The sequence below is a fragment of the Saccostrea echinata genome, unplaced genomic scaffold, assembly GCF_033153115.1.
Source record: "Saccostrea echinata isolate AGI-Se365-2 ecotype Australia unplaced genomic scaffold, CSIRO_AGI_Sech_v1 ptg000038l, whole genome shotgun sequence".
Taxonomy (NCBI): Eukaryota; Metazoa; Mollusca; class Bivalvia; order Ostreida; family Ostreidae; genus Saccostrea; species Saccostrea echinata.
Window position 1 is genome coordinate 357,512 of NW_026889787.1, and position 24,970 is coordinate 382,481.

The 24,970-nt window shown below is 34.3% G+C and overlaps 2 protein-coding genes across 2 annotated transcripts in view; one reads left to right on the top strand and one right to left on the bottom strand.

The window, feature by feature from the left end:
- Positions 1–24,970, top strand: part of LOC133200314 (uncharacterized) — a 454,022-nt gene that overhangs the window by 273,494 nt on the left and 155,558 nt on the right. The gene's annotated exons all lie outside the window — the stretch shown is intronic.
- LOC133200299 (uncharacterized) lies at positions 4,562–7,703 on the bottom strand. Its single transcript, XM_061336122.1, has 7 exons — positions 7,518–7,703; positions 7,237–7,407; positions 6,354–6,540; positions 5,630–5,872; positions 5,195–5,366; positions 4,905–5,053; positions 4,562–4,743 (listed from the first exon to the last, which is right to left on the bottom strand). The coding sequence occupies exons 1-7, from the start codon at positions 7,677–7,679 to the stop codon at positions 4,562–4,564; spliced, it is 1,266 nt and encodes a 421-aa protein (XP_061192106.1). The 5' UTR covers positions 7,680–7,703.

The following is a 24,970-nucleotide window of genomic DNA, read 5'->3' on the forward strand; positions in this document are numbered from 1 at the left end:
GAACACATGTATTTCGCAAATTCAATAAATAATTCCAAAAAAAGAAGAAATCTTGTAAAAAGGTATTCCATAGAGAAAATTACCCAGAAAACGTTGTAGCATAACAAACACTGACATATACTCGAACAAAACTTAAGTTAAGTATGAAAATTAATCAGATAATGGGTCAAAATCACACCAGTGACCACCTACCCTAATCAACTGTTATCCACAAAAAAAATTATATACTTATATGTCAATCTACTTCCAAAATTACATGTTTTCCAAGATCTTACAAAATTATTTTTACAGTATGTCTCTTCAAATATTTGTTTTCCTGCTTAATAGTACTGATCATGCTGATCAGATGATAATGGGTGGGTGATATTAAGATAGCATGTCCTTATAAACTTTTAGTCCCAGACCTATGAACCAGTGATTCATTTTGAAAATGGTTATCATGGGTCCAAAGGACCCCCCTAAATGACAACAATGAGTCCCATGACAAAATCGGAGCATCCAAATCCAAGGGTCATATATTAGATATTACAGAGGAAATTCTGGTGAAATATAAAAAGTTATTTCACGAAAGAGCAAATGCTTTATTGTTGCTGTGAGTAGTTTTATAATTTTACTATCAATTGTCCAAGTAAGAGTACATGATTTTGTGTCATAAATATAATATATTGTCAACTGTGCACTTTGGTTCTATTTTTAGATCGTACATACGATCTCACACATTGTAATGTATCAGTCATAAAATGCAGAAGCAGAATGAAATAAAGAATTTTTAAGAAGAAATGAAAAAACAGTCAGAAATAAAAATGATTAAATTTTAAACTTCTTAGCTTGTAAGGAAAAAACAACAACAACAAAAAATGATACAGGTTACATGTATACCTTTTACAAAGGTATAGTATTCGCTTCAGAAATGTTCCACAGCATAGACATAATCAGTGATAATCGAACTATGTTATCTAACTTTCAAATATTTTCTGATAATTGCTGGTTAATTGGCTGCAATTGTGAAATCTGACCTGTTGTTGGCAACCTTATATATACCTGTTAAAATTGTTCATGCATATCGCTTAGCACATGGATATGATGCAATCGGTCAAGTTTAAAATCGGATTATACCAAATAATACACGTTCTTCTATAAATTTATTGCGTCCATTGGGATGCACATTTATTAAAATAATGCGTCCTGAGCAAAATTTGTGCATAATTTACGCAGGATGCACACCAAAATGAATCATTGATGAACACCATATTTTTTTAGCGCAACATACAAAGAACTATGTTGCAACCTATGATCTACAGCACATGTAATTTTCATCATGCTAGCTCACATCATAAGGAATACATGTATGACTAGCTGCTTGCATGGCGCAGTGGTTTAAGTGTTTGCTTTAGAGTCACAGATAAAGGAGTTGATCCTAACATCACAGGTTCGAATCCCACTGCAGGATGTGGAGACCGGTGTTCAAATGAAACTGAGGTCCCATGTTGTAGTAGGTGCTGGCATGAACAAAATTACTCATTGCTCAAGGGTCCTGAGTACAGAGGTTCTCAAGTGCTGGCTTTTCAATATGAGTGAAAAGTTATCGAAAGAAACATTATAGAAACAAATAAATATGACTATAAATAATTATCTTTTCTTACCATTATGGATGTTGTACATGTCCTTTTCGATAATGAAAAAAATCTTTTTCTGTCAACTTCTCATTTTCTCACGCGATTTTTTCTTGCTTATCTTCTCTCCAACATACCGGAGAAGGTATTCTCGCATGTTATGTGGTACCGAACACACTATAATAAAAATAAATGCATAAATGCAAACAAGTCAACAAAATCTAATTTATTCAGAGACTTGGTTTAAAATGTCTCAGACTGTCATAAATCTCACCCTTAAGGCCACAGGCACTTGTTTCGGTAATAAATTTTTAACCCATAGTATAATAATAACACAAGGTATCCAACTCCGAATTACACGGAGTACCTCCCTCCCCCCAGAATCGCACTCATTTACACTTTCAGAGGAAATACATTGACAAACTGTTTATACCTATGTTTACTACGATAATTTATCTACACAACCATATATGGCATGCTTGTCTTTATTTTCTTTAGTCTCCGTAAACAGCGTCAAAACTCTGCTCGCCGTGTGGAAAAGTCAAATTCAACCATGAAATGGTATGTGCTAATCCCGCACAGAGAACAAAATTAAAAAATGAGTGGGTTTAAAAATTCAATTCCAGTGTTTAAATATTGCATAAGTAAATAGAACTTGTTTACGTCTGATTTTCCCTGAAAACATTTCGATGTTTATCCGATGTAATTTTAGAAACAGATTTTTAGCCAATCAAAATCTGTGTGCGGGATTAGCACATACCATTTCATGGTTGAATTCGACTTTTCCACACGGCGAGTAGAGTTTTGACGCTGTTTACGGAGGCTAAAGAAAATAAAGACAAGCATGCCATATATGGTTGTGTAGATAAATTATCGTAGTAAACATAGGTATAAACAGTTTGTCAATGTATTTCCTCTGAAAGTGTAAATGAGTGCGATTCTGGGGGGAGGGGGGTACTCCGTGTAATTCGGAGTTGGATACCTTGTGTTATTATTATACTATGGGTTAAAAATTTATTACCGAAACAAGTGCCTGTGCTTAAAGGTCATAGGAGACAGATGTTAATAGTAGTTTTTTCCCCCGTAAATATCAAATTTGTACCTCAAAATCTTCATTAAAAATATCAGACCAAATTATAAATAATATTAAGAATAAGAAATCAAAGCTCAAAGTTACTTGCTCAAGAAAATCGCTTCCTGCTTATCGTTCTTGATTTTCCGATTGTGTGACGTCACAAAAGCCAACTTTCAATTTTGTGAATCAAAACAAAGGCTAAGAACAGCAGCGTTTTTCCCGAAATGGAGCCTTTGGAGGAGTTTTTAAATGAGGATCCAGAGTTTGTTGTGCAGGGATATCAGTTTGAACCTGTTTTTAAAGCGAATGCGGGCCAGATCAAAGAATCCTCGTCTGAATCCAGTGAAGATGAAAAAGATTCCGAACCTGTTCCGAGTAATACTGACTGGTAAACAGATACATTTGATATTTTCCTTTTAAGCAATTTTTTTCAAAACAACAACAACAACATCTAATATATTATGCTAAACAGTACAGTGCATCTATATACCAGCTGAATATTCTACAGCCAGATCAGAATTTCCTCGACAAAGACGGTGTATCTATAGTCTATAGACTAGGGCTATATTTAATTTCAATCATTGTGAAAATAAATGGTGATCATAATCTAGATGAATAGGTTTTATATATCTATTTCTTTTTTCAATCGGAATTAAACAATTAAATTTCTGAATGTATGTATCTAATATTTGTAAGTTTTTTTTTTAAATAATAAAAGAAACAAACGTATGTTAATTTCAATCATTTTGAATATAGATGGTGATCATAATTTAAATGATTAGGTTTATCTATTTTTTTTAATCAGAATTAAACAATTACGTTTCTATATAAGTTTTTTTTTTCATTTAATAAAAGAGACATACATGTATCATAGATAGTTTTTTTTTTCAAAAGAAAGGAGGACATACACATGCGCAGATCTAGATTTTTTTTTTCTATGGGAGGTCAAAGGTATTTTTTAACTCTACAAAATCCGGGGGGGGGGGGTCCCAGATCCAAGCATGATACATGTACCTCCACATTTATCACTAAATCTGGCCTAACCATGACTTCAAATCATTCATACTCGTTCTGTTTTAGATACATGAAATGTTAATTGACAAAAAAAAGTTAGTATTTTATCACACAGGTGTAGTTGTGGCAATTGTGTCATTATGAAAACTGCAAGGGAGTGCAAATGTTGCTTTGGGATACCTGATGTTGCAAGAAAAGTACATAAAGGAAACTTAAGGTGCATCACTGAGCATGACAGTTTTGTTGTTAATTGCCTGAATCATCATGTCTTGAAGTTGTCTTACTATGAGTATATTCAGGACAATGGACCCATTGGCGATGATGAACCAGTTCATGAGTAAGTTCATGAAACAGGCACAATTGGCAATAGACAAATATAAACAATGTAAGAAAACTTTCAGGGATATACATCATTACTTTATTTTATGCCAATAAGTTTTGTATCATTTTTAAATGATTTTTTTTAACTGTTAGGCTTTATCGACACCTTGCCTATCGCCGTTTTGCAAGGTTTATTTGGAGACGATTAGGAAGGCACAACAGGAGGATCCTTCCAGCATGTGTTGTTGATGCTATAAGAAAAAAGTTTCCTAGCCAGCAATATTGTGGATTTCGGTACCCTGGAGAAAAAAAAATTGATGTATTGAAGATAAAATTTTGTCACTCAATTTAGATGTACATGTTTTCAAGCAGGGTGCAATATGTATGCAAAAAGATTTAAAAAAAAATTGCATTGTATTATTACTTTGGTACGGTTATTAGCTTAGCTTCTTTTGAGCTATTAATGAAAAACATGTGAGGAGTGTATTACATAATGTGAAGAGATTTCAGAATGAAATTTTTTGACACACCTTTAGTATCAATTATCATTGAAACGAGTGACATGTTTCTGAATTGTATCATGTTTTGGTGGCTTTGGCGTGCTCTGTGACAGTGGTTCAGGTAGTCTCCTAGGCAAGTTAATTGCATCCCTTGCTTTTGAATAGCTGTCGTTGACAGTGCGCAGATCAACAACTGCATCCATCAGATCAGAGATATAATCTAAATTGGAATAAAATAATTAATATTTACTGATATATATTGAATCAAAAACTTTAAGATAATATTTTCTTCACATCATCAGCATGATCAGTATAACTTATAACTGAATTTAATTTATGCTTTAGTAAAAATCAATCATGAATTGTAAGGACTGAACTCACTGAAAGTTTGATCAACTTTAACTTCCTTTGCAACTCCCTCTCCATGTCGACCTTTTGGATAAGAGACGGAGTATTGCTTTTCTCCCTCCCTTGTTCTACTTTGTGGCCTGCTTACATTTTCATTGAAATGCAGAGCTGCTAGGTATATCCTATTGAGAAAATTTATATTATAAATATTTAATGCGGTCTAAAAGTTTATCAGCTTTTAAAGGTAAAAATCAATGCTCAATATCTTTATACGTTTTTATCATTTTATATTGAATATGTTCTAATAATTCTCAGAATATTACCGAGCCTGCATCTGTATATAAAAAAAGTGTACAGCTTTTGGTGCAAAAGAACACACTACTTTATGGAAAGCCTCTAAGCATGAGGTTTGGCCAACATGAGATAGTTGCTTTATGTCCGTCAACAGCATTCGTCCCCTAACAACCGTCTCCAGTTCTAGGAATGCCTTTGATCCTAAACGAAAAAAGAGCATTAATAAATATGTATGTGCAGTTTTGACATGAATTGTGCAAAAATTTGAGGTTTCATAAGTGAATTATATTCATTCTATATATTGTTATATTGTATGAGTGCAAGTTTGCCATCGGTATATTACATTTTTTGCCTATAGTTTCATTGTAACTAAGCTGTTCATATTTACAATGACAATAGTGTTCAGTTGCAAATCCAATCATTGTATGTATGTTCATTTGAACAGATCCACACTTGCATTGTACCTCTCCTAATCCACTGTCTATCATCAACAGGTCCATGAAGGCATCTTGGATACAGTTCCCCGTGTCCTTCATGTACATCTGTTACATGATTTAAAATGGAAACCCATTTCTCCAAAATCAACTCTCCATTCCCATCACTTGAAGCTGCACACCAATAAATGTGATTACTAATAGAGTGTGCCCATGCCCCAACTAGTTCACAGTTTTTCTTTTTTGAGAGAGTTTCCAGCTTTTTGTAGACTCCTATAGAGTTGAAAAGATATTGTCACTATTGTTACATTTGGCATTATTTTCTAGGCCTGGGACGATTCGACTTTTTCTATGTCAATAATATTCCGATATTTGTGCTACGTTTCGATGCGTATCACAATATTTTGAATTAGTTCTAAAATCTTTTTGCATTGAAATAAGCAAAACAAACTCTTAAAAATAAGAATATTTTTTTCATAGAAGCTTATATCTGTTTTAAAACAAAAATATTTCACAAAAGTAGTGTTAATTTTTATGCAATTCATTCTTTAATTGATATATTAAGCATATTTATTTTTAATATTATACTTGAGATATTAAGTTTTCAATGAAAAATAGTCAGGAAAATTTGTGATATTTCAACATTTCTACATACATATTGATATTGGTATAGTTCTCACACAGAATCGATATATCGTCCCATCCCTAATATTTTCACTTTTAATGTTAATCATACAACAGAAAATGTATATACCTTTAGCAACATGCCAAACATCGAACATGTGAACAATCTGTGGTTGGTCGCGCTTCATGTAGGCTTTAACTTGACTGTGTCTGTCAGTAACAAGATGAGATATCTGTATCTCCTCCTGGTGAAGCTTTCCCAAACACCTTTTTAGTCCTTCAAGCTCCATATGGTATGAGTTTTGCACTTCATTGCTCTGAATAGAATTCAAATAGTACTTGAGAGCATGATGGTAGTGTGAATTAAACTAATAATAAATTTGATTTCATCACAATCAATATACATATAAACTCTGGATGTAGAACTTTAAAATATTTTATAATTATATAGATAATAATTTAATTTTGTTTGTATTCTAGCCTCTGATTGGTTAATATCCAAAAAGGAACACAAATTATTTCTGTATAACCTGGTTTGGTATGGGGACACCCCCCCCCCTGACAACCAGCTGAATCGTCTGTATCCATGCAATCTTCTCATTTCCAGTCCTCGGGATTCATGGAAAATTCCAGATTTAATAAATGTACCTTTAGCTTCAAACAGTAACTCGGATCTTACCACATGTAAACAAAAAACATGGCTGCTAGGACTATGTATCAGTTTTTACCTCCCCTTGCTTCCCATCACTTCCGTTACTAGGGTTGTATTATTGAGCGGCAAATTTGAACTAATAAAAAGCAACGAAATTTTACACCCACAGTTGTTTAATGATTTTAGAATTAAATTATAAGGAATGACTCTAATTCTTGGCCAAATTATTTGAGTATAACCTGGTTTGGGTCAGTTTACGCTGTTTTATAATCCGCTTCGCGGATTATAAAGCGTAAACTGACCCAAACCAGGTTATACTCGAATAATTTGGCCAAGAATTAGAGTCATTCCTAAATTAAACCTGAACAAGTTGAATATCCAAAACTTTTGAAGTGTTTAAGTCCATGACCGAGTATGAGCCAAATTTTGCAGTGTGTCCAGGAGAGCAGCAACGGGCATCCCCACCTAACTTAACAGCATGGTCTTTCTTTTTTATTTCTTCAAACATTTCTTGCTGCTTCTGCTGCCACACCTATTGATCAATAATCTCAATTAGTTAACCAACCAAATTAGAGAAGGTGAAATCTTCAGTTTTATATACCTTTGATGGTAGAATTATAAGATATACAAAAAATACAATACCTGCTCAATTGCTGGAACAAGGTAGAGCTGTTGTAGGGCATTATATGTCCTGTAACTGAAACACCTGATGCCTGCGAAATTCAGGAAGTTGATAGCCTTAACAGGACTGCATCCACTGAATAATATAGCAGCAGCAACAATAAGGTTTCCCCAAGGCATCATACCAGAGAAAGGTTGACTTGCCCATTCCCAGGAGATGCTGCACTTTTTGCATGTAGAATGGACACTGACAACAGTGCCTGAAACAAAATATCAAATATAAATATATCCTATCAGGTACTATACCGTACTATTGTGATTCAGAATCAGTAAACAATGAATATTTTTATAAACAAAATATGTAATGTACAGATTTAGACAGATTTTATATCTGTGTATAAATTTATCCCTAATAAATGTTACGTACCTAGAACATTCCAAGTATAATCAGTTTTGAGGAAATTGATGCCACAGTTCAAGCAATGCATGGGTAGAAGATGTTCAAGACTGCTCTTGTACACGATAAACTTGGTATCCCCATTCATGTCGTTCTTGGTCTCTGGTGTAATATCTCCTTCGTCACTGTCCTGATCCGGAAATGTCCATTCAATGTCTGAGTCTTCAATGTCAGAATGATCAGAATCTGTATTCATGTCATCATCATCATCAAATTCTGCTGCCAAATGATTAGAATTGGGTAAGGTAATGTCCGTCTGAACACCTATTTCCTTGGTTTCTGGAGATGCTTGTATCATGATATTTTGACGTTCCTGTGCGTGTATTTGAATATTCCTTTTTAAATACATATTAAATTATAAAAAAAAAAGTATTGTTAAATATTTTGCATTTTAATAACTTACACACTGGTTTAGAGAAGTCTGGGTAAACACGTTGAATTGATGTGACATCCCTGTTGCTTCAGATACCTGTAAAATTAAAACATCAAATCACTGTTTAATTTCTATATACAATTTAATTTACATTTTTAATGTTATTTATATATTTAAACTTAAAGTCAATCTTATGAAAAAGTGAGTTTACCAAGCTATCATTTCCCTTAATAATTATTGAACTTGAGTTTTAAACTTTTTTTTTTAAATACAGACATAGAATATTATTACTTAGTAATACAGAAATGCAATCATATGGGCTTTACCAAATTAAACTGAGTGTTTGGCTCAGTGTTGCAAGCAGTCGCGCTGGTCTCGCTGGTTCTAGTATCTGTCAGTATATCTGTAAGAGAGCTGAATGTAGACTGCTCATTGACATCGGCTTCTTTTGCATCATCTTTCACTTCATCATTCTCCCCCAGTGCCTTAAAGACATGTATAACAGGATCTTGTAAACAAGAGCTCTATTAATTTCATTACATCTCTCTCTCTCTCTCTATATATATATATATACATGTATTTGTGTGTGTATTTATCAGTATTACGACGGAATAATATACTTTTATATTCAATTACATGTAATTACGTTTTTATAGGCCTAGTAGCAAAACATTGTCAATACTTCGATGACTCGCTATGCACTACTTTATTTTTTTAGCGGGAGAGGGGGGTATGTTTTTATAAAAATTGCTTCTACAAATTTCTTGGAGGACGTGTCTTAAATTTATTTTGATGGATGCAGAATTCTCTGGAATATTCTTTTATTTTCATTTTAATGTATTAAACATTTTTGTCAAAGAATTTAATTGGGGACATACTGTTTTAACAATTTTTTAAATGTAGGCAACAAAACGTACTTCTATCGTCCTTCGCTTAAAGTAAGCAGTCGATTTTCTCAGTTTTTTCTCTGTCTTCGTCGTCGGAATGTCAAACAGGGTTGGAACTGCATCTGCTCGAAGATCCAGCTTCTTATAACCACACTTTTTCGCTAAAGCGGGATGTATTTTGAATTGGTCCGCCGTAAAATGCTTGGAGCACAGCTTAGAAAAATCTGTGACCGTAAAACGATCTCTGCGAAGATTTCGTATCCAAATCTTTCTAAACTTAGGATCCTTTGGGAATAAAAACATTCACACCCTTTTGACTTCTTATATTACAGTTATACGCCACGCTCTGGACCATTATATATTTATACTATATATTTATACTAGGCCTAGTACTGTTGTTATGATAAACAATCCACCATTGCGTCAAGTGGGCTTTTCTGACGTCATCAACAAAGGGAAATAAGTCATCATACCTGTACATAGTTTTTTGCGATGGCAGATTTTGACGTGCTGTAGTGTCAGTTCTCTTGCCAATTCGTTTGAATGACTTATTCACATAGCATCAGTAATAAAAAAGAAACTAATTTCTAGACATAGCAAAATTTATTCCAGGTATCGTCTCCTATGACCTTTAAGGCAGTTAAAAATTTCCTTAGAAATCTTGTCAGAATTTTAAAAATATAATTTCAAAAAAAAATTCATGGGAAAATATACGGCATATATATAGCCATTGTACAAAATGCAGGAATTAAACTTTCCTGGAAAGTTTGGAAATTGAAACTGTAAAAATATTATCATATCATCAAACCATGCATGTCCATGCTGATCAAAAGACTCAACAATGTATTAACTAACCCGATCAAAATTAAACTGAACCCGACCGAAAGTTTCTAATCTACATATGTAGATATACAAGTAATATATGTAGACTCTGCATAACAATTTTATAAAAATAAAAAAAATATTGCTTGTTATATGGTTTTATAACTAAATTGAGAGTATAAGCAAGTTAATTTCTCCATGGCAACTGCATAAGATAAACAGTATTTTTTTTTTTTCATTATATGTTAAAAAAAAATGCTTAAATTGATCAGGATCTGTTTCATATGAATCAGGACTTGTTCAAGCTTGACAATGACAACAAGCAATTTTTCTTAGGGTCTCTTTTATTATTTAATTTCAACTTCTTTCTGAAACTATGATTATCTTCTAATATTTCTTTTCAAAATGAAACACTTAATAGGTTTATAAATAAATGAAACATTTAAAAAAAATCAATAAATACAGGCCCGTAAGAAGCAATTTCAGTTTGGTGGAGGGGGGACAGCCATGCATTTTCTTTGGGGGGCACTAACAACCAAAAATTCCTTGACAAGCTTAAAAAAAAGAAAGGTCATCAGGCGTTTTTATTGAGGGGGCACAAGCATATAGTAGCTATGTTTTCTTTAGTATTCTATATTTCGGCAAAATTATTGCCCCTCCCCCGTTCCTACGGCCATGAAATAAAGTTTTACATGATTGTTAAGTAATAAAGACAATGCAATAAATTCTGCAAAGTAATTCAAATAGTTGAGGTAATTTTTACTTATGTGTAGACTGATTTACTAGTACTTTCATAATTATAAATATATTCTCCCATAAAATTAGAATAAATTCATGATAAAGGAAATAATTTACCCTGAACATGTTGAACATGCAATACATTTTTGAGTCATTTAAGTTGTTAAAGACAAAATTCTCATTTGCCCAATTAAATTTGAGATACATGTACTAATTAAGTGACCTGTAAAGGTACTTGTAGATCTCTAATAAAATCTGAGAAATTAAATCAGCAGTGCTGTAGATCGAAACTCTTTAACGGTGGTGATGTTAACTGAGTCTACTATTATAGAAAAAATATTGCAAGAATTATACAGTATATCTTTTGTTACTCAATCATGGAAAGTGTAATACATATAACTATTAACTGATATGCTCATCTCTGATATAACCTGTTAATTAATTCTCCATTCATGCCAAAAGGTACAGTGTAATAGATTGTTTAGAATACCATTGGCGTATAATAATATTATTACTTTCTACTACATGTAATGTGTCGGCTAGTGTGATGTCACAGATTTAACTTGAGGCGCAAATAATGGGTAAGCAAGGAGGCTGATGCAGACCTAATATAACACTTGAATTTTGGCTTAATTTTTATTTCCAGTCATAGGAATATTTTTGTCATTAAACAGAAAGTTAGACTGTAAGTATGGGTACAAAAGTGCGCATTGTCAAAAATGCTTCTTTTTTTGGCATTTGCAACAAAATGAAATTAATAGATAACATTTATCATCAACTTTTCTCCCCCCTTTTCAACCAAATTTCTATCCTTAAAAAAAAATGATGTGTAGCCTACAGCCTTTTTGCCTATATGGAATATACACAAAATATTTCCACACATCCTGCACCCAAACCCCACTTCTAACCCGATCAAAAATATTAATCTGGTCCCTTTGAATTTTTTAGCAGTTTGTAGCCCTTAATTCCTCTTTATTTTTGAAGATATTTCAAAATTGTTGCTATATTGGGCTTGTCCAAATCAACTTTATGTTTTATGTACAAGAAATCTAAGGGGGATGCTGTCAGATACATAAATTTGTATGTACATATATGCATGTATGTATCCGCTGCCATAGACATCAGAGATGTGGTATCGTGGTTGGAGGGGGGGGGGGGGGGCTCCTCCCCTCCCCCAATTAATCTTTTACTATTAAAATTGTTCAGGAAAGGCTGGTTGGATTAGGCTGTGAAAAAAGTTTGAACCTAGAAACACCTTACTCCCATTTCCAACCCAACCCTACCCCACATATAATAGGAAATTAGAGTTAGTATTTCAGGTAAATTATCGAATATTTAAGTAGTCAAGGCCGTACGTATAGGTAAAATTTTCCCGCCAAATTTGGTATAACATAGGTTGGAAGAGGGGTCGGGCAAGTCAGGTCCCCCCTGAGGATATATGGGTAACTATTAATGAGGGGTTCCTTGAATTAATTTGTTAACCCCCGGGGAATTCTGGGGGTACAGTCAATACCCGCCATTTTATACAAACAGATTTTGTGGGGATAGAAGGTTACTGGTATCACATAGACCTAATGGGAACTACGTAAATAGGTATTCTCTGGAGATACTTGGGTACCATCATCTAAGGAGGAGTTAATTTTAGGGGATGCATTCAGTTCCCGCCATTTATTCATACAGAATTATTTCGGATAGTTTTTGAGGATTGGCGGTTACATAAGATTCAAGCCTTTAGAAATTTGTCACTGACACGCATAATTAGGGGAAAAGTCTGGGAAATAAACAAGATTCTCTTGGAAAACCCATGGGGGAATTCATTAAATGTAAGCTATGGTAGATAGTTCATTAGTACGAAGACGTAGTAAATTGAAATAGATCAGTATATCTCATAATTAGCAGATTATACATATGCTTTGAAATGGGTAGATAAGTCGATAAGTTATGCTTAATACTAAATAAAGAAAAAAATCAATAATCTGTGTGATGATTGTTTAAGTATTTCAGGTAAGTATTCATAAGAGGCATAATTTGTATCAAAATAATTTAATTGCGTATGACTCTAATTACAGCAACAATTCTTACAAGGGGCACTACTAACGCGTAACTACATCCCATATGGCACAGAAACTTGTCCTTGTAACACACGTTTATCAAAAACAATTTTATAGTCTTTTTCCTCGACCTTGGTGATGATGTTCATTGTTTTAGTATTTCTTGCAATTTTGTTCCGATCAGTAACTGTTATTTTAGTGTCATTTTGGTCGTCAATATTCCGAACCATTTGTTGGATAGTTTCAAAATTAATTTTCTGAAGATTGGCGTAACTCAAGGTGATTCCTCGTACTTTACATTGAGTAAGCTTCCCATCAGATTCGGAATTTTTCAAAGTGTATGCATAATTTTTAGGACCACCGGTCACAAACACCTCGATTTCATTGTCAGGAACTTCATTTGTTAAGTCCCCAAGGTAATCACCCAGTTCTGGTTCCCATTCTCCGAGTTTGGTGGTGAATACTATTGAGTCAGTGTCGGCATAAAGTACACGTCTATCAAGTTTTTCCAAGTAAGAATAAAGTTTGAGTCGAGCTTGTGCTGTTGTGTAAGCTGCGATGATAACATTCGTTCTTCCAGTGTTTTCCATAAAGTCATCGTTGTTAACCCACTGGATTCGCACCATTTCATCATTAACAAAACTGACATCCAGAACGTTTTGCTCATCACTCATAAGTAAGTCAAAATATTTCACAGGTTCGGTGAGATACTGCGTTTTTGGTAAATTTAATCTTTGTCCAAATTTTCCCCAAAAACTGTTCAACATTAATTTTGCAAGTGCTCGTAACCCTGGATTAAATATGATTTTGTCGTATTCCAGTAGAATGCCTTCTTTGCAGCAATAATCATGGATATATTTCATTTTGTCTTCCTTTGTCTTGCACCAATCAGGCCAACCACTGGCTTCTTGTTTCACCTTGAGGAAAGTGTTTACATAATCTGTAAAAATACCCCCAGTTTTCGTCTCTGGATCGTACTGAGAAATATTTTCAAAATGCCAGACCTCGTATATTTCAGTTATCTTGTACCCCTTTTCAAGCGCCTTTTTTAATTCATCTGAGACCCACGTGCCAATGAAGGATCGATCTTCCTCCGAATGTGTACATTTTGACATATGTTTTGTTTCCATGCACGTCTTGCAAAGTCCAAATAGGAGTTTGCCGTTTACTCTTGTTGGTAAAACAGGAATGAAGAGTCCCTTTGGAGGCAACACTCTACATTTTATAAGCCCTTCATAAAAAGAAATGTCCTTAAAATTTTCGGTAATAATGTGCGGGTGTCCAATAGGGATTTTCCCAGTCTTGTTTATGAAAGGATAAAGGGACGTGACGTCATACAGTACCCACCAGACACAACCTAACACCAGAGCGAACCCAAAGCGCACCCCGGGTTCGCTATCTGGGTTCGCTCGGGGTCAGCTACGGGTCCGCTTTCAGAAATTTTGGGTGCGCTCTGGGTTCGCTTCGGGTTCGCTCTGCGTTCGCTCGGGGTCAGCTCTGGGTCCGCTAGAGCGAACCCGGCGTTCGCTTTCTGGGTTCGCTTTACGCACTCATGCGCGAAGCGGACCCCGCTTTAATCTTGCCGCCAGTAAGCTCCGCCCCTTGTTTATTTCAAATACAGCAGTGAAATCGATCATTGTTGTTTTTGTGGCTATCGATACATGTGCATGTACAGTGGCTGCAATGTTATTGTTGACAACATACACGAACGATCACGTTTTACACAAAATAGTTAAAAATATTTAGGAGTGGATTTAAAAAAAAAAATATTTACTGCTGCAATTAATCGACTTTAGAAAACTGAAAAAAAACTTATAGAAAAAAATAATTTTGAAACTACATGTAAATAAGATTTAATAGGTATTTTAGATTACAAATAATTATTTATGTAATTCTCCGACTTAAATTTTTTTTTAAAAATCTTTTTGATACATAAAAATGTAATTTATGATCGAATGCGCCATGTTCTATCACATGATATAGGTTGACTGTGAGTTTTGATTCAAATAGATTTTATAATATGCAGTATGGGGGTAAAAAATTTTAAAAGTGGCCTAAATAATGAATGAATACTTATATCCATCTTTCCATTAATGAATTTCAAAAATCAACATTTTTTTTAAATTTATTCATCTGCAGAAATTAAAATAATAATAAGTATCAGGGATAAAAAGTAACCCCGACAATCATGTCGTGTACATTTGTCGATTAATTATTTATGTAAGTATTGGGAATTATTAATTTTTTTGTAAAAATGTACATTTCTGATGTATTGATATAAAAATATCATGGCCACAATAAGCAGTTAACGGGGCCCATCATCAGAGAAAAAAAAATCGTTAAACATCTTAAATATGCTTTATCATTTAAAATTACGCTATTTTAAAAGAATACAATACTGTACGACTTATTATGTTGCTTATTTACTACCGATAATTAGTTCGTTCAATAATGTACATGTAAATCGCGCGTTGTTTTTTTTTCTTTTTATTTCAGTTAATAAAAAAAACAAACAAACAAACAAACAAAACAACAAGGTAAATCAAGCTTTACATTATTTTTTTGTAAAAGATATTAAATCAAAATAATACCATAGTAGTTTACGATTGGACATACTGTACATGTACATTTATGCTGTTCTTTATTTATTTATTTATTTTTATTTTTATTTATTTATTTATTTATTTTTACTTTTTTTTCAATTGAGAAGATTAATAATTTTGATGTTGATCTGGATTTTAAAAAAATGTAAATTAGAATTATAAAGATAAAATAATTGATTGAAAGTACGTACATATACATACTCTACTACAGTATCTTGAGATAATGAAAATGCTATAATTTGTCAAAATACTTTTTTTTCTTTTTTTTAAGCAACAATTGTGATGACCATTATTTTCTTTTATACATTAAAGAACTTTTTGTCTGATAAATTTACGCAATATAAATAAATGGATTTTAAAAATAAAAAATAAAGAAAATAAATGTGTAAATATAACATGCTACCTGGATAATTAAAATATAAATATTTTGTTAATCGTGTTAATGATAATTTCACACTGTACATAAACACGCTTTGCTTGTAGAATGTTTTATTTACATCGAATGACAAACTGGCATGCTGATCGGTCGACGCACTGAATGGTTAACACGTCTTATCGCTAACCCTGATTGACAGCTCAGTTACGCAATACCGAACGCGCGTTCGCTTGCTGGGTTCGCTACTGAATTTGGGGTTCGCTTTCGGCGTTCGCTCTGGGTCCGCTGCGGGTTCGCTCGGGGTGCGCTCTGGGTTCGCTCGGGGTCCGCTATAGCGAACCCCAAGCGAACCCCAAGCGAACCCAGGCACCGAACCCGGGGTGCGCTCTGGGTTCGCTTTCTGTTAGGTTGTGTCTGGTCGGTACTGTAGTACTTAATAGTTGTACTTTCATCTGCCTCCGCAAACAACTGAAAGGCCTCTGTTCTTCCACCAAAGAAAGCATCCCGAGGTACAAGTGGGGGCTGCAAGTTTAGATCGGTTATCATTTTCTTCAATTCTGTATCCGTGGTAACTTTTAAATTAAAATTTTTTTCCCCATTCACAGATGTACGTGTATCCATGGTTTTGCAAATATTGTTGTTTATCCATAGTCTCTTGGTAGAGTTCACCCATTGTGACACCACGCACAGGATTATATGTGTCTGCTGAATAACATTCTGGGTTTCCGTGCCAAAAATCCCCATGAAATTCCAAAACAACTCTTTCCCCATCCTTTTCGTAATAACCATCAACTTTATAAGGTCCTATGACCTTTTCTCCTCCATTTCGGGCATGTTGGATTTTTACACCAAGTTTATCTGACATGTATTTTATCCACTGCAATGCTTTTATAGAGTGTTTGGATTCAGGTTTATATCCATGAGGTGGAATGATTCCTATACAATTTTCCTCAAGAAAATGTCTTCGAAAGACTAATTGACATGCCGATGCAATTGTAATGCAACACTGAAAAGGGTCAATTCCTTCCTTGCCATCAACTGCTGTCATTTCTTCGAAGAGTTCTTTAAATTTTAAGCAACATTTTCGAAGTATATCAACATCCGACCTGCAGTACTTCAACAGTTCCTTTTGGAAATTAAATTTGTCGTTTTTGTGTTCCTCGTATCATTTCAAAAAACTTTTTCTTTTGTCAGGTTTCATTCCATCAGGATGAAAATATTGTACGTCAGGTAAGTGTTCCAAAACGACAGTCTGGTTTTCTGTAATATTGAATAAATGTGGAAAGTATCCCTTCGCCATTTCTGTGAATCCAAATGTTTTAGGCATTTTATCCAATGCCATGGGAATAAAATTGATCGAGTCAATAAATCTGATGTTACACTTCGGTACATCAAGGCACATAAACTTTGAACCATTCATTATGACCTCGGGAAGAATCCCGTTTTCATACAAATAGTTCATGATCGGATAACTGTCGTATCCCTTAAAATTGTGGCAAATGACTTTTGCATCTGTTTTCCTCTGAAAATAACCATTTACAGAAATTATTTCGTGTATCTAGACCATGAAAAATATGTTCATTTTGCCACAACTTTGGCAAATGCTGTCAGCATCTACGTTTTTCGTTTTGCAATCGTTACAAATCCTTTGCACAACACAAAGATTTGGTGTGTGTTTTTTCGTTCCACACCAGGTTTGTTTACAGTTAACACAATGTTTATCCCTGGGCGACTTAAGGTGTCCTTTGCTACACTCTAAAATTTGATCCTGTGTGCACTCAAAATCAAAAAATATGTACACACTTGTATCGTCTTCATCAGAGTCGTTTTGGTTGTATTTCTTTGTACTTTTAAACTCTGTAGTGTATTGGTCTTCTTCCTCGCTAGGAAATTCAGTTACATCTGGTCTCATAAAACATTGATGACTTTCGTCAACATAGTCCTTACATGTGTTGCAATATTTCTCGCCGCAAATATGATCGCTTTTGTGAAGATTCTTGTTGATTGTTCTCGTGCAATGTTGACACTTGAAGTAAGTTTCACATGTACTGCGACCTTTTACAGGTTTGAATTTGTGCAATTCAAAACACATTTGATTTTTGAAAGATCTGTTGCAATCAGGACAATACTTCCAATTTTCTGACATATCTGAATGCAGTTTATGACAGCACCTGCATACGTTGTTGCAAAAATGCCTCTCTTTATGGTCATATCCTTTGTTGCATTTGGTGCAAAAATAACTGCGGCTTAAAAACCCTGCCACTTTTGTAACAACATCAAAATGGTCGTCATGATGGTAAAGATATATTTTCTTTTCCGCATCGTGTCCTTGGTAAACCAAGGAATTGAAACTGTCTTTTGAAAGTACGTTTATTTGAAAATCTGGAAGAACTTTCTGAAACAGATGTAAATCTTTAACGGTACATCTTCGCAATGGTACATCAGCTTTTCTATGAAGTTTAATTGCCAGGTCTGTTTGAATTTTACATCCATGTCGAATGCTTTCCCATTGTGCGTGTTTATCAATGCAAGCCATTGCAGTGACTATCGCTCGGGCACAACAGAGATCATCTGAATTGTTAATGCGGATAATTCCTCGTTTTTCCTTCAACATTTTAGCCAGATCTATATACTTGCATCTTTTTCCAACTCCACCAGATGGAATTCGAACGTGGATAATATCGAAATCAAGGGACTCGTCTAGAACAAACTCTTCATAAGATTGTAGAACACGTTCTACTTCCGACAAGAAAATCTCCGATGTCAACTGAGATAAACGCCTGAATGGTATAGTGATGGGGAAATCCAATTCCGGGGACTGTACTGATAAACGCACGAGATCGTCTTTATCCATGTATTCAGTTATATCTTTTAATATTGACGTGAACAGAATTTTCAAACTCCTTAGAATGTTTGGTAGACTTCGAATTTCCAACCCATGAAATGTGACCTTGTATCTCATGGAACGGGTATTGAACTTTGGCATGTTTTGTTCATCCACTGCTCTGATGGTGTAACTATCTTCAGGACTATCATATTTAGTAATTCGTCGTTTGACTCTTGTTGAAGGAATTTGGTCTAATTTCCTTTTGGATCCTCTTCCCTGTTGCAAATGCTGGTTTTGTTGATGTAGGTCTAAATTGTCTTTTCTCCCAAACACTTTGTTGCAAACATCACACTCATAGTATATGTTGTTTCCGTGCTTCTCTCTGTGAGTTTTAAGGTTATCTTCTCGTGCAAATTTTTTGTGGCATATATCGCATTCGTGTACATCTTGATGACCCCATATTCCTTTGTGACTCTGCAGTTTGCTTGGTTTTGAAAATGATGCATTACATTGGCTGCATCGATATCGTCTGTCCATGTTTACTCTAACTCTAACTGTAAAAAGAATACCTATGGTCTGAAACACTCCATTTATAATACGTACTTTGACATGATTGGTTAATATTTTGGAGATACATGAAATGAGTGTATATAAGAAACAAAATATTGCATTCAAATTCATTTTCCACAAAACCAGTTACTTGACAACATGTTAAAAACTGAGTGTCCCGATTGTTCCAAGAAATTTAGCAGACGAGATGTCATGTTGAGACACTATAGAAATAAGCATTTACACATGGATTTTACTGGGACATCCGTTGGGTTGCCGCCGCCGCCCCCGCCGCCGCCGTCGGCGGCGTATGAAAGTTTATCACAGCCGCCGCCGCTGCCGCCGCCACCACCGCCGCCGCAGCAGCAGCAGAAACGGCAGCAACAACAGAATGAAATAACACCGCCGCTATCTAGATCACAATATTTAAAACTAAAGCTATTTGTGATTTTACCGGAAGATGACAAAATGGATGTAATTTCAAACAAGCCAAAAAATGAACAAATTGTTACTTTAATTCACCCTTTTACTATGATGGTTTCAGGTCCTACAGGTTGCGGAAAAACTTTTCCTCTGAAACAGTTTTTAAGTAGAGTCCAGGATTTTTGCAAACCTTCTCCTCAACGAATTGTTTGGTTGTACAAACAATGGCAACCTCTGTATGATTTGATACTCAGTGTTGTTTTGCCAAAGGTCGAGTTTATCCAAGGAATACCCATTGATCTCGATCAGGATAATTTCTTTGACACTAATGTAAACAACATGATTATCATAGACGACCTTATGTCACTTTCTTCAAAGGACCCAAGAATCAATGACTTATTTACAGAAGGAAGCCATCATAGAAACCTGTCTGTAATTGTTTTGAACCAAAATTTGTATTTTGGAAAAGATCCGATCCAGAGACGAAACTGTCAGTATTTGGTGCTGTTTAATAATCCTGTTGATAAACAACCTATTTCAACGCTTGCTCGACAAATGTATCCCGGAAAAGCCAGTTATTTTATGGACCTATTTCAGAGAGCTACAAATGAACCTTATGGTTACATGTTCGTGGATCTTAAACCAACTACAAAAGAAGTTCTACGATTGAGAGAAAATGTATTCACTTTGTCACGTGACTCAATGAATTCTAATAATGATGACGTCACTCCTGTCACCACCAAGTATATAAAAGAAATGACAGGGATAGAAAACAGTCAGTTTCTATCCGAAAGTTCGCCTGTTAACACATCAGAACGCCTATATTTTGATGACATGCCTTCTTGTGATGATTGTGGATTAGTTTTTGACAACATACATGATGTACAGAGACACATCAAAGAGAACTGGTGTCCTGCTCGACAGAAACGACAGAGGGAATCAGAGGAACAAGACGATGAGCCTATTTCCCCAAAGAAAACCAAATGGTTAACAATGTCAGAAGTTTACGATTCTGACCCCACATCTGATCCAGAAGACGATGACGTTGAAATCGAGGATAATACAGCTTTCCGGGACATGTATACCAACGCTCAAAACCAGAATGAAAATATGTGGGAGAAAAAAACTAACAAATATGTTGAAGATGGACTGCCTGAAAAAGAAGCAAGATTGCAGGCTGATGAAGATATTCGTGAATTTGTCAGACGGGATTTCTTCAAAATATATACTAGAGCGTTGGAACAAGAACTTTCACTGAACAGCACTTTGGTCCATAGAGAAATATTATCTAAAACTAAAGACCTGATCGATCAAAACTTTAGCATTACAAAAGCCATTCGGAAAATAATCAAATCATATAAGGACGACGTTGATATATTGTTTGACCAAGAAAATGATTCTGATGGTGATGACACGGACGACTCAGAGCCTGAAGACTAACCTATAAATTATACAAGTTTCCTTGAACGGAGACAGTCGGTTCACATTACTTGAAGGGACAATATCATGAATTGGGAGCAACAGTTAGAAAATATTTACTATAATCCATCACACCCTGCAAGTTTCAGTGGAGCCAAAAAATTGAAGTTCTTTTTACAAAGAAATGGAACAGATGTTTCGATCTACAAGATACAAAAATGGCTTCAACGTCAAGACGCCTTCAGTTTACAAAGACAAGTCAGAAGGAAGTTTACAAGAAGACCCGTAATAGTACAAGGAATTGATGATCAATGGGATGCTGACTAGATGGATATGACAAAATTTTCTAAATACAACGATGGAATAAAATTCGTATTAGTGGTTATTGACATATTTTCAAAATATGTATGGCTTAGACCCATGGAAAATAAACAGGGATCGTCAGTTGAAATGGCACTGGGTGATATTCTGCGTGGTGATCGTATTCCAAACAAAATTCGAACGGACAAAGGCCAGGAATTTCGTTCAAAGCGTGTGGAGTCCCTTCTGACAAAGTACAACATCAAACATCTTTTTGCTCAAAATACGGAAATCAAAGCAAATTATGCTGAAAGGGTCATAAAAACGATCAAAACCAAAATTTACCGATACTTAACTTACAAAAACAATTACAGATATATAGACAAGCTTCAAGGATTTGCTGACAGTTACAATAAAACTTTACACAGTACTATCGATATTGAACCTATAAGTGTTACTCCAAGAAATGAAGAGGAAATTCGAGTGTCAACATTTTTGTCACGAGAAAAAAGAACCGGAAAACCACTCTCTGTTAGTAAACAACCTTATAAATTCAAGATTGGTGATAAAGTACGTGTGACCTACATTTCTAATCTATTTAATCGTCATTATGACATGCGATGGTCAGGAGAGATTTTCATTATTTCGAAGCGGTTCATGAGAAGTTCTTTACCCGTTTACAAACTGAAGGATTTCAATGACGAAGAAATACAAGGAACGTTCTACCAATCGGAACTACAAAAGGTCGATACCAGTGATGACAAGTTATGGAAAATTGAAGAGATATTAAAAACAAGAGGATCCGGTCGGAACAAACAGTATTTTGTTAAATGGCTCTATTGGCCCTCTAAATTTAATTCATGGATTAAAGCAAGTGATGTTCTGTCCTAAACTATATCACACTTGTCCACTTTAAGTTTTTTTCATGTTAAAAATTGTTTATATAATTATTGTAACTATATATATCACCTATAGTTAGTCAATTAAACACCTACAAACCAACTTATCCTTTTTGTTTATTATCGTCTTATCTACCAAAAAAAAAAAAAAAAAAAAAAAAAAAAAAAAAAAAACAGCGATGTATAAATATTTCACCTGTGTTACGGTTGAGTAATGCGCACTACTGCATTTGTTAAACAAGGGGTCCTTCCCATGCTATTTCCAGGCGCTCACCTCTGAGTGCCTCAGAAAACCCCATCTTTATATAGATGACCTGAACTGACTGTAAAAATTCTTTAATTTCATTGGACAAAATATATCACGTCACACAATCTATTTTGTCGCTTGGATCCGTCTGCAGTCAAAGGAGTCTACAGTCAAATTGTAACGTCCTAAAAATTGACATGATAGCAGCGGTCGTGACGTGGTGTTCCAAAAATAGACACAGGTACAGTCTACAGTCAAATCCGTCTACTGACATCAGATTTCAATTTATTTAATGGTTGGTACTACAATGTTATATGAATAATGCTTTGACAGGATTCATTTTTTAAACAATAGTTTTTCTTAATTTTAGTTTTCATTAAAAGACATTTAAAAAACACAAACACATACACACGCGGACGCTTATTTAATTAGCTCATGAATACAAGATGACATTGTAAAGGGAGGTCACTGTGATTTATTAAAACATCGTATTTTAAACAATACTGACATGGATATTCTTTGAAATTAAATTACATATCAATATGATAAAAATTGTAGCCACACAATAATTTTAATAATTTAGATATGAATTTATAATTTTATCAAAAAATATTGTTTCTTGACTTTGGGTCTTTCAATTCTTTATTTATCAATTATGCAATCCATAAAACATTATTTAAAAGATTTATTAACAAAAATTACTATAAAAACAAAGAGTTACAACATATCAATTACGTTAGTGATATTGATTAATTATGATCTCATTAAATTAATCACGACATCGCTCCCAGAAAGTCTTTAGCACCGTACATAAGTAATCCCCTCGGGAATTTCAAGGAGAAAATTTAAATTAGTTGCAAGACATTATGTGTTTAACATTCAGCGGGATACTCTAAAATTACCCTACCCATCGCACACTGTGAGTTACGGCATTTGGTGGGAAACCATCTATATAACAGAAAGTATCCTTGTGGACTGACCCCGTCTGTTATCCACCAGGGTTAACCCCGCCCTGATAATTGCACTCGTGTATCCCACCTGATAAATTTAGTCACCTTTAGGTCAGTAGCCTTCCATCCCCACAAAATCTACCCGAAATTGTACACTGTGTATAAATGGCGGGAATTGATTGCACCCTCAGAATTCCCCGGGGGTTAACAAATTAATTCAAGGAACCCCTCATTAATAGTTACCCATATATCCCCAGGGGGACCTGACTTGCCCGACCCCTCTTCCAACCTATGTTATACCAAATTTGGCGGGAAATTTTTACCTATACGTACGGCCTTGACTACTTATTTAATTTATCTCCGCAAGAACGATACCACCAGCCTAATATTATGCTATTCAGTATATATTTATGAATAAGCAGAGATTACAATTATTTTGTTCAAGTACATGTAATCAATTGTTAGGAACAAGTAAGTTGTAAGAACTTGTTTCCGATCCATTTACTTATGTCAATAAAATATGTTCAAAACAAACAAACGATCTGTTGAAACCACGCTGTTGGTAAACTACAATTCGAATTTCCTCCATGCTAATAAGTATACGTAAGTCTTTATCAATGAATAAATACCAGACGTTAACCGCAAGATATTGGGTGCATAATATATAGTCAATATATCATGAATAAGTATTTTTAAAAAAATCATAATTTGTTATTACTTACCAAAATTTTGTCTGACTCCTATTTCTCCGAAGGTCGTAAAGGATACCGAGGATTTCCGAAAATTTTCGGAAGGCATTGCGCACAAAAACCTTGAAGTTGATGAACACGAAACTCTAAAGCTCATTTTCTCGTAAAAAGTTTTATTCTATTTAGCAAATTGTACATACCCAAAATTAGTGGGAGAACAGTATCTAAAACTAAATACTAGGAGAAATAAGACATATATAGCAGATCTTATTTAATTTTGCAAGTTTTAGCTGGTCTACATAATGACGATATATAATAATACCAATATATACGTTGCTTGAAATTTAAATTTAAAAATTTCTATAATCATAAAATTTTGGCATATTTTTTGTATTTAAGGGACAAAAATATACTAAACTAAAATTAACTATTGTCAATTTAATATTAAAAAGTCATTAATTTTCTGTTCAGAGAGGGTCAAAATGTTAAGGCCACCGGTTTTGGTCCACTTATTCTACGAGGCTACTTAATGCCAATATATAAATATGAGCGGTCTCCTAAATGGCACAACCATATATATATATATATATATATATATATATATATATATATATATATATATATATATATATATATATATATATATATATATATATATATACAAAATTGAAATAAAGTCTCAGTAATCGGATTACAATATTAAACAAATATAAAAAGAAAACACAAGAATCCTCCGTAAAGCTTTAGCGCTTTCATTAAAAATCTTCAGAAGCTTTACATTACAAAAATGTATACAACGGTAACATAGTAACAATGATTATGACGTTAAACTAAGCGGAACGTTTAATGTCTATATTGTGACGT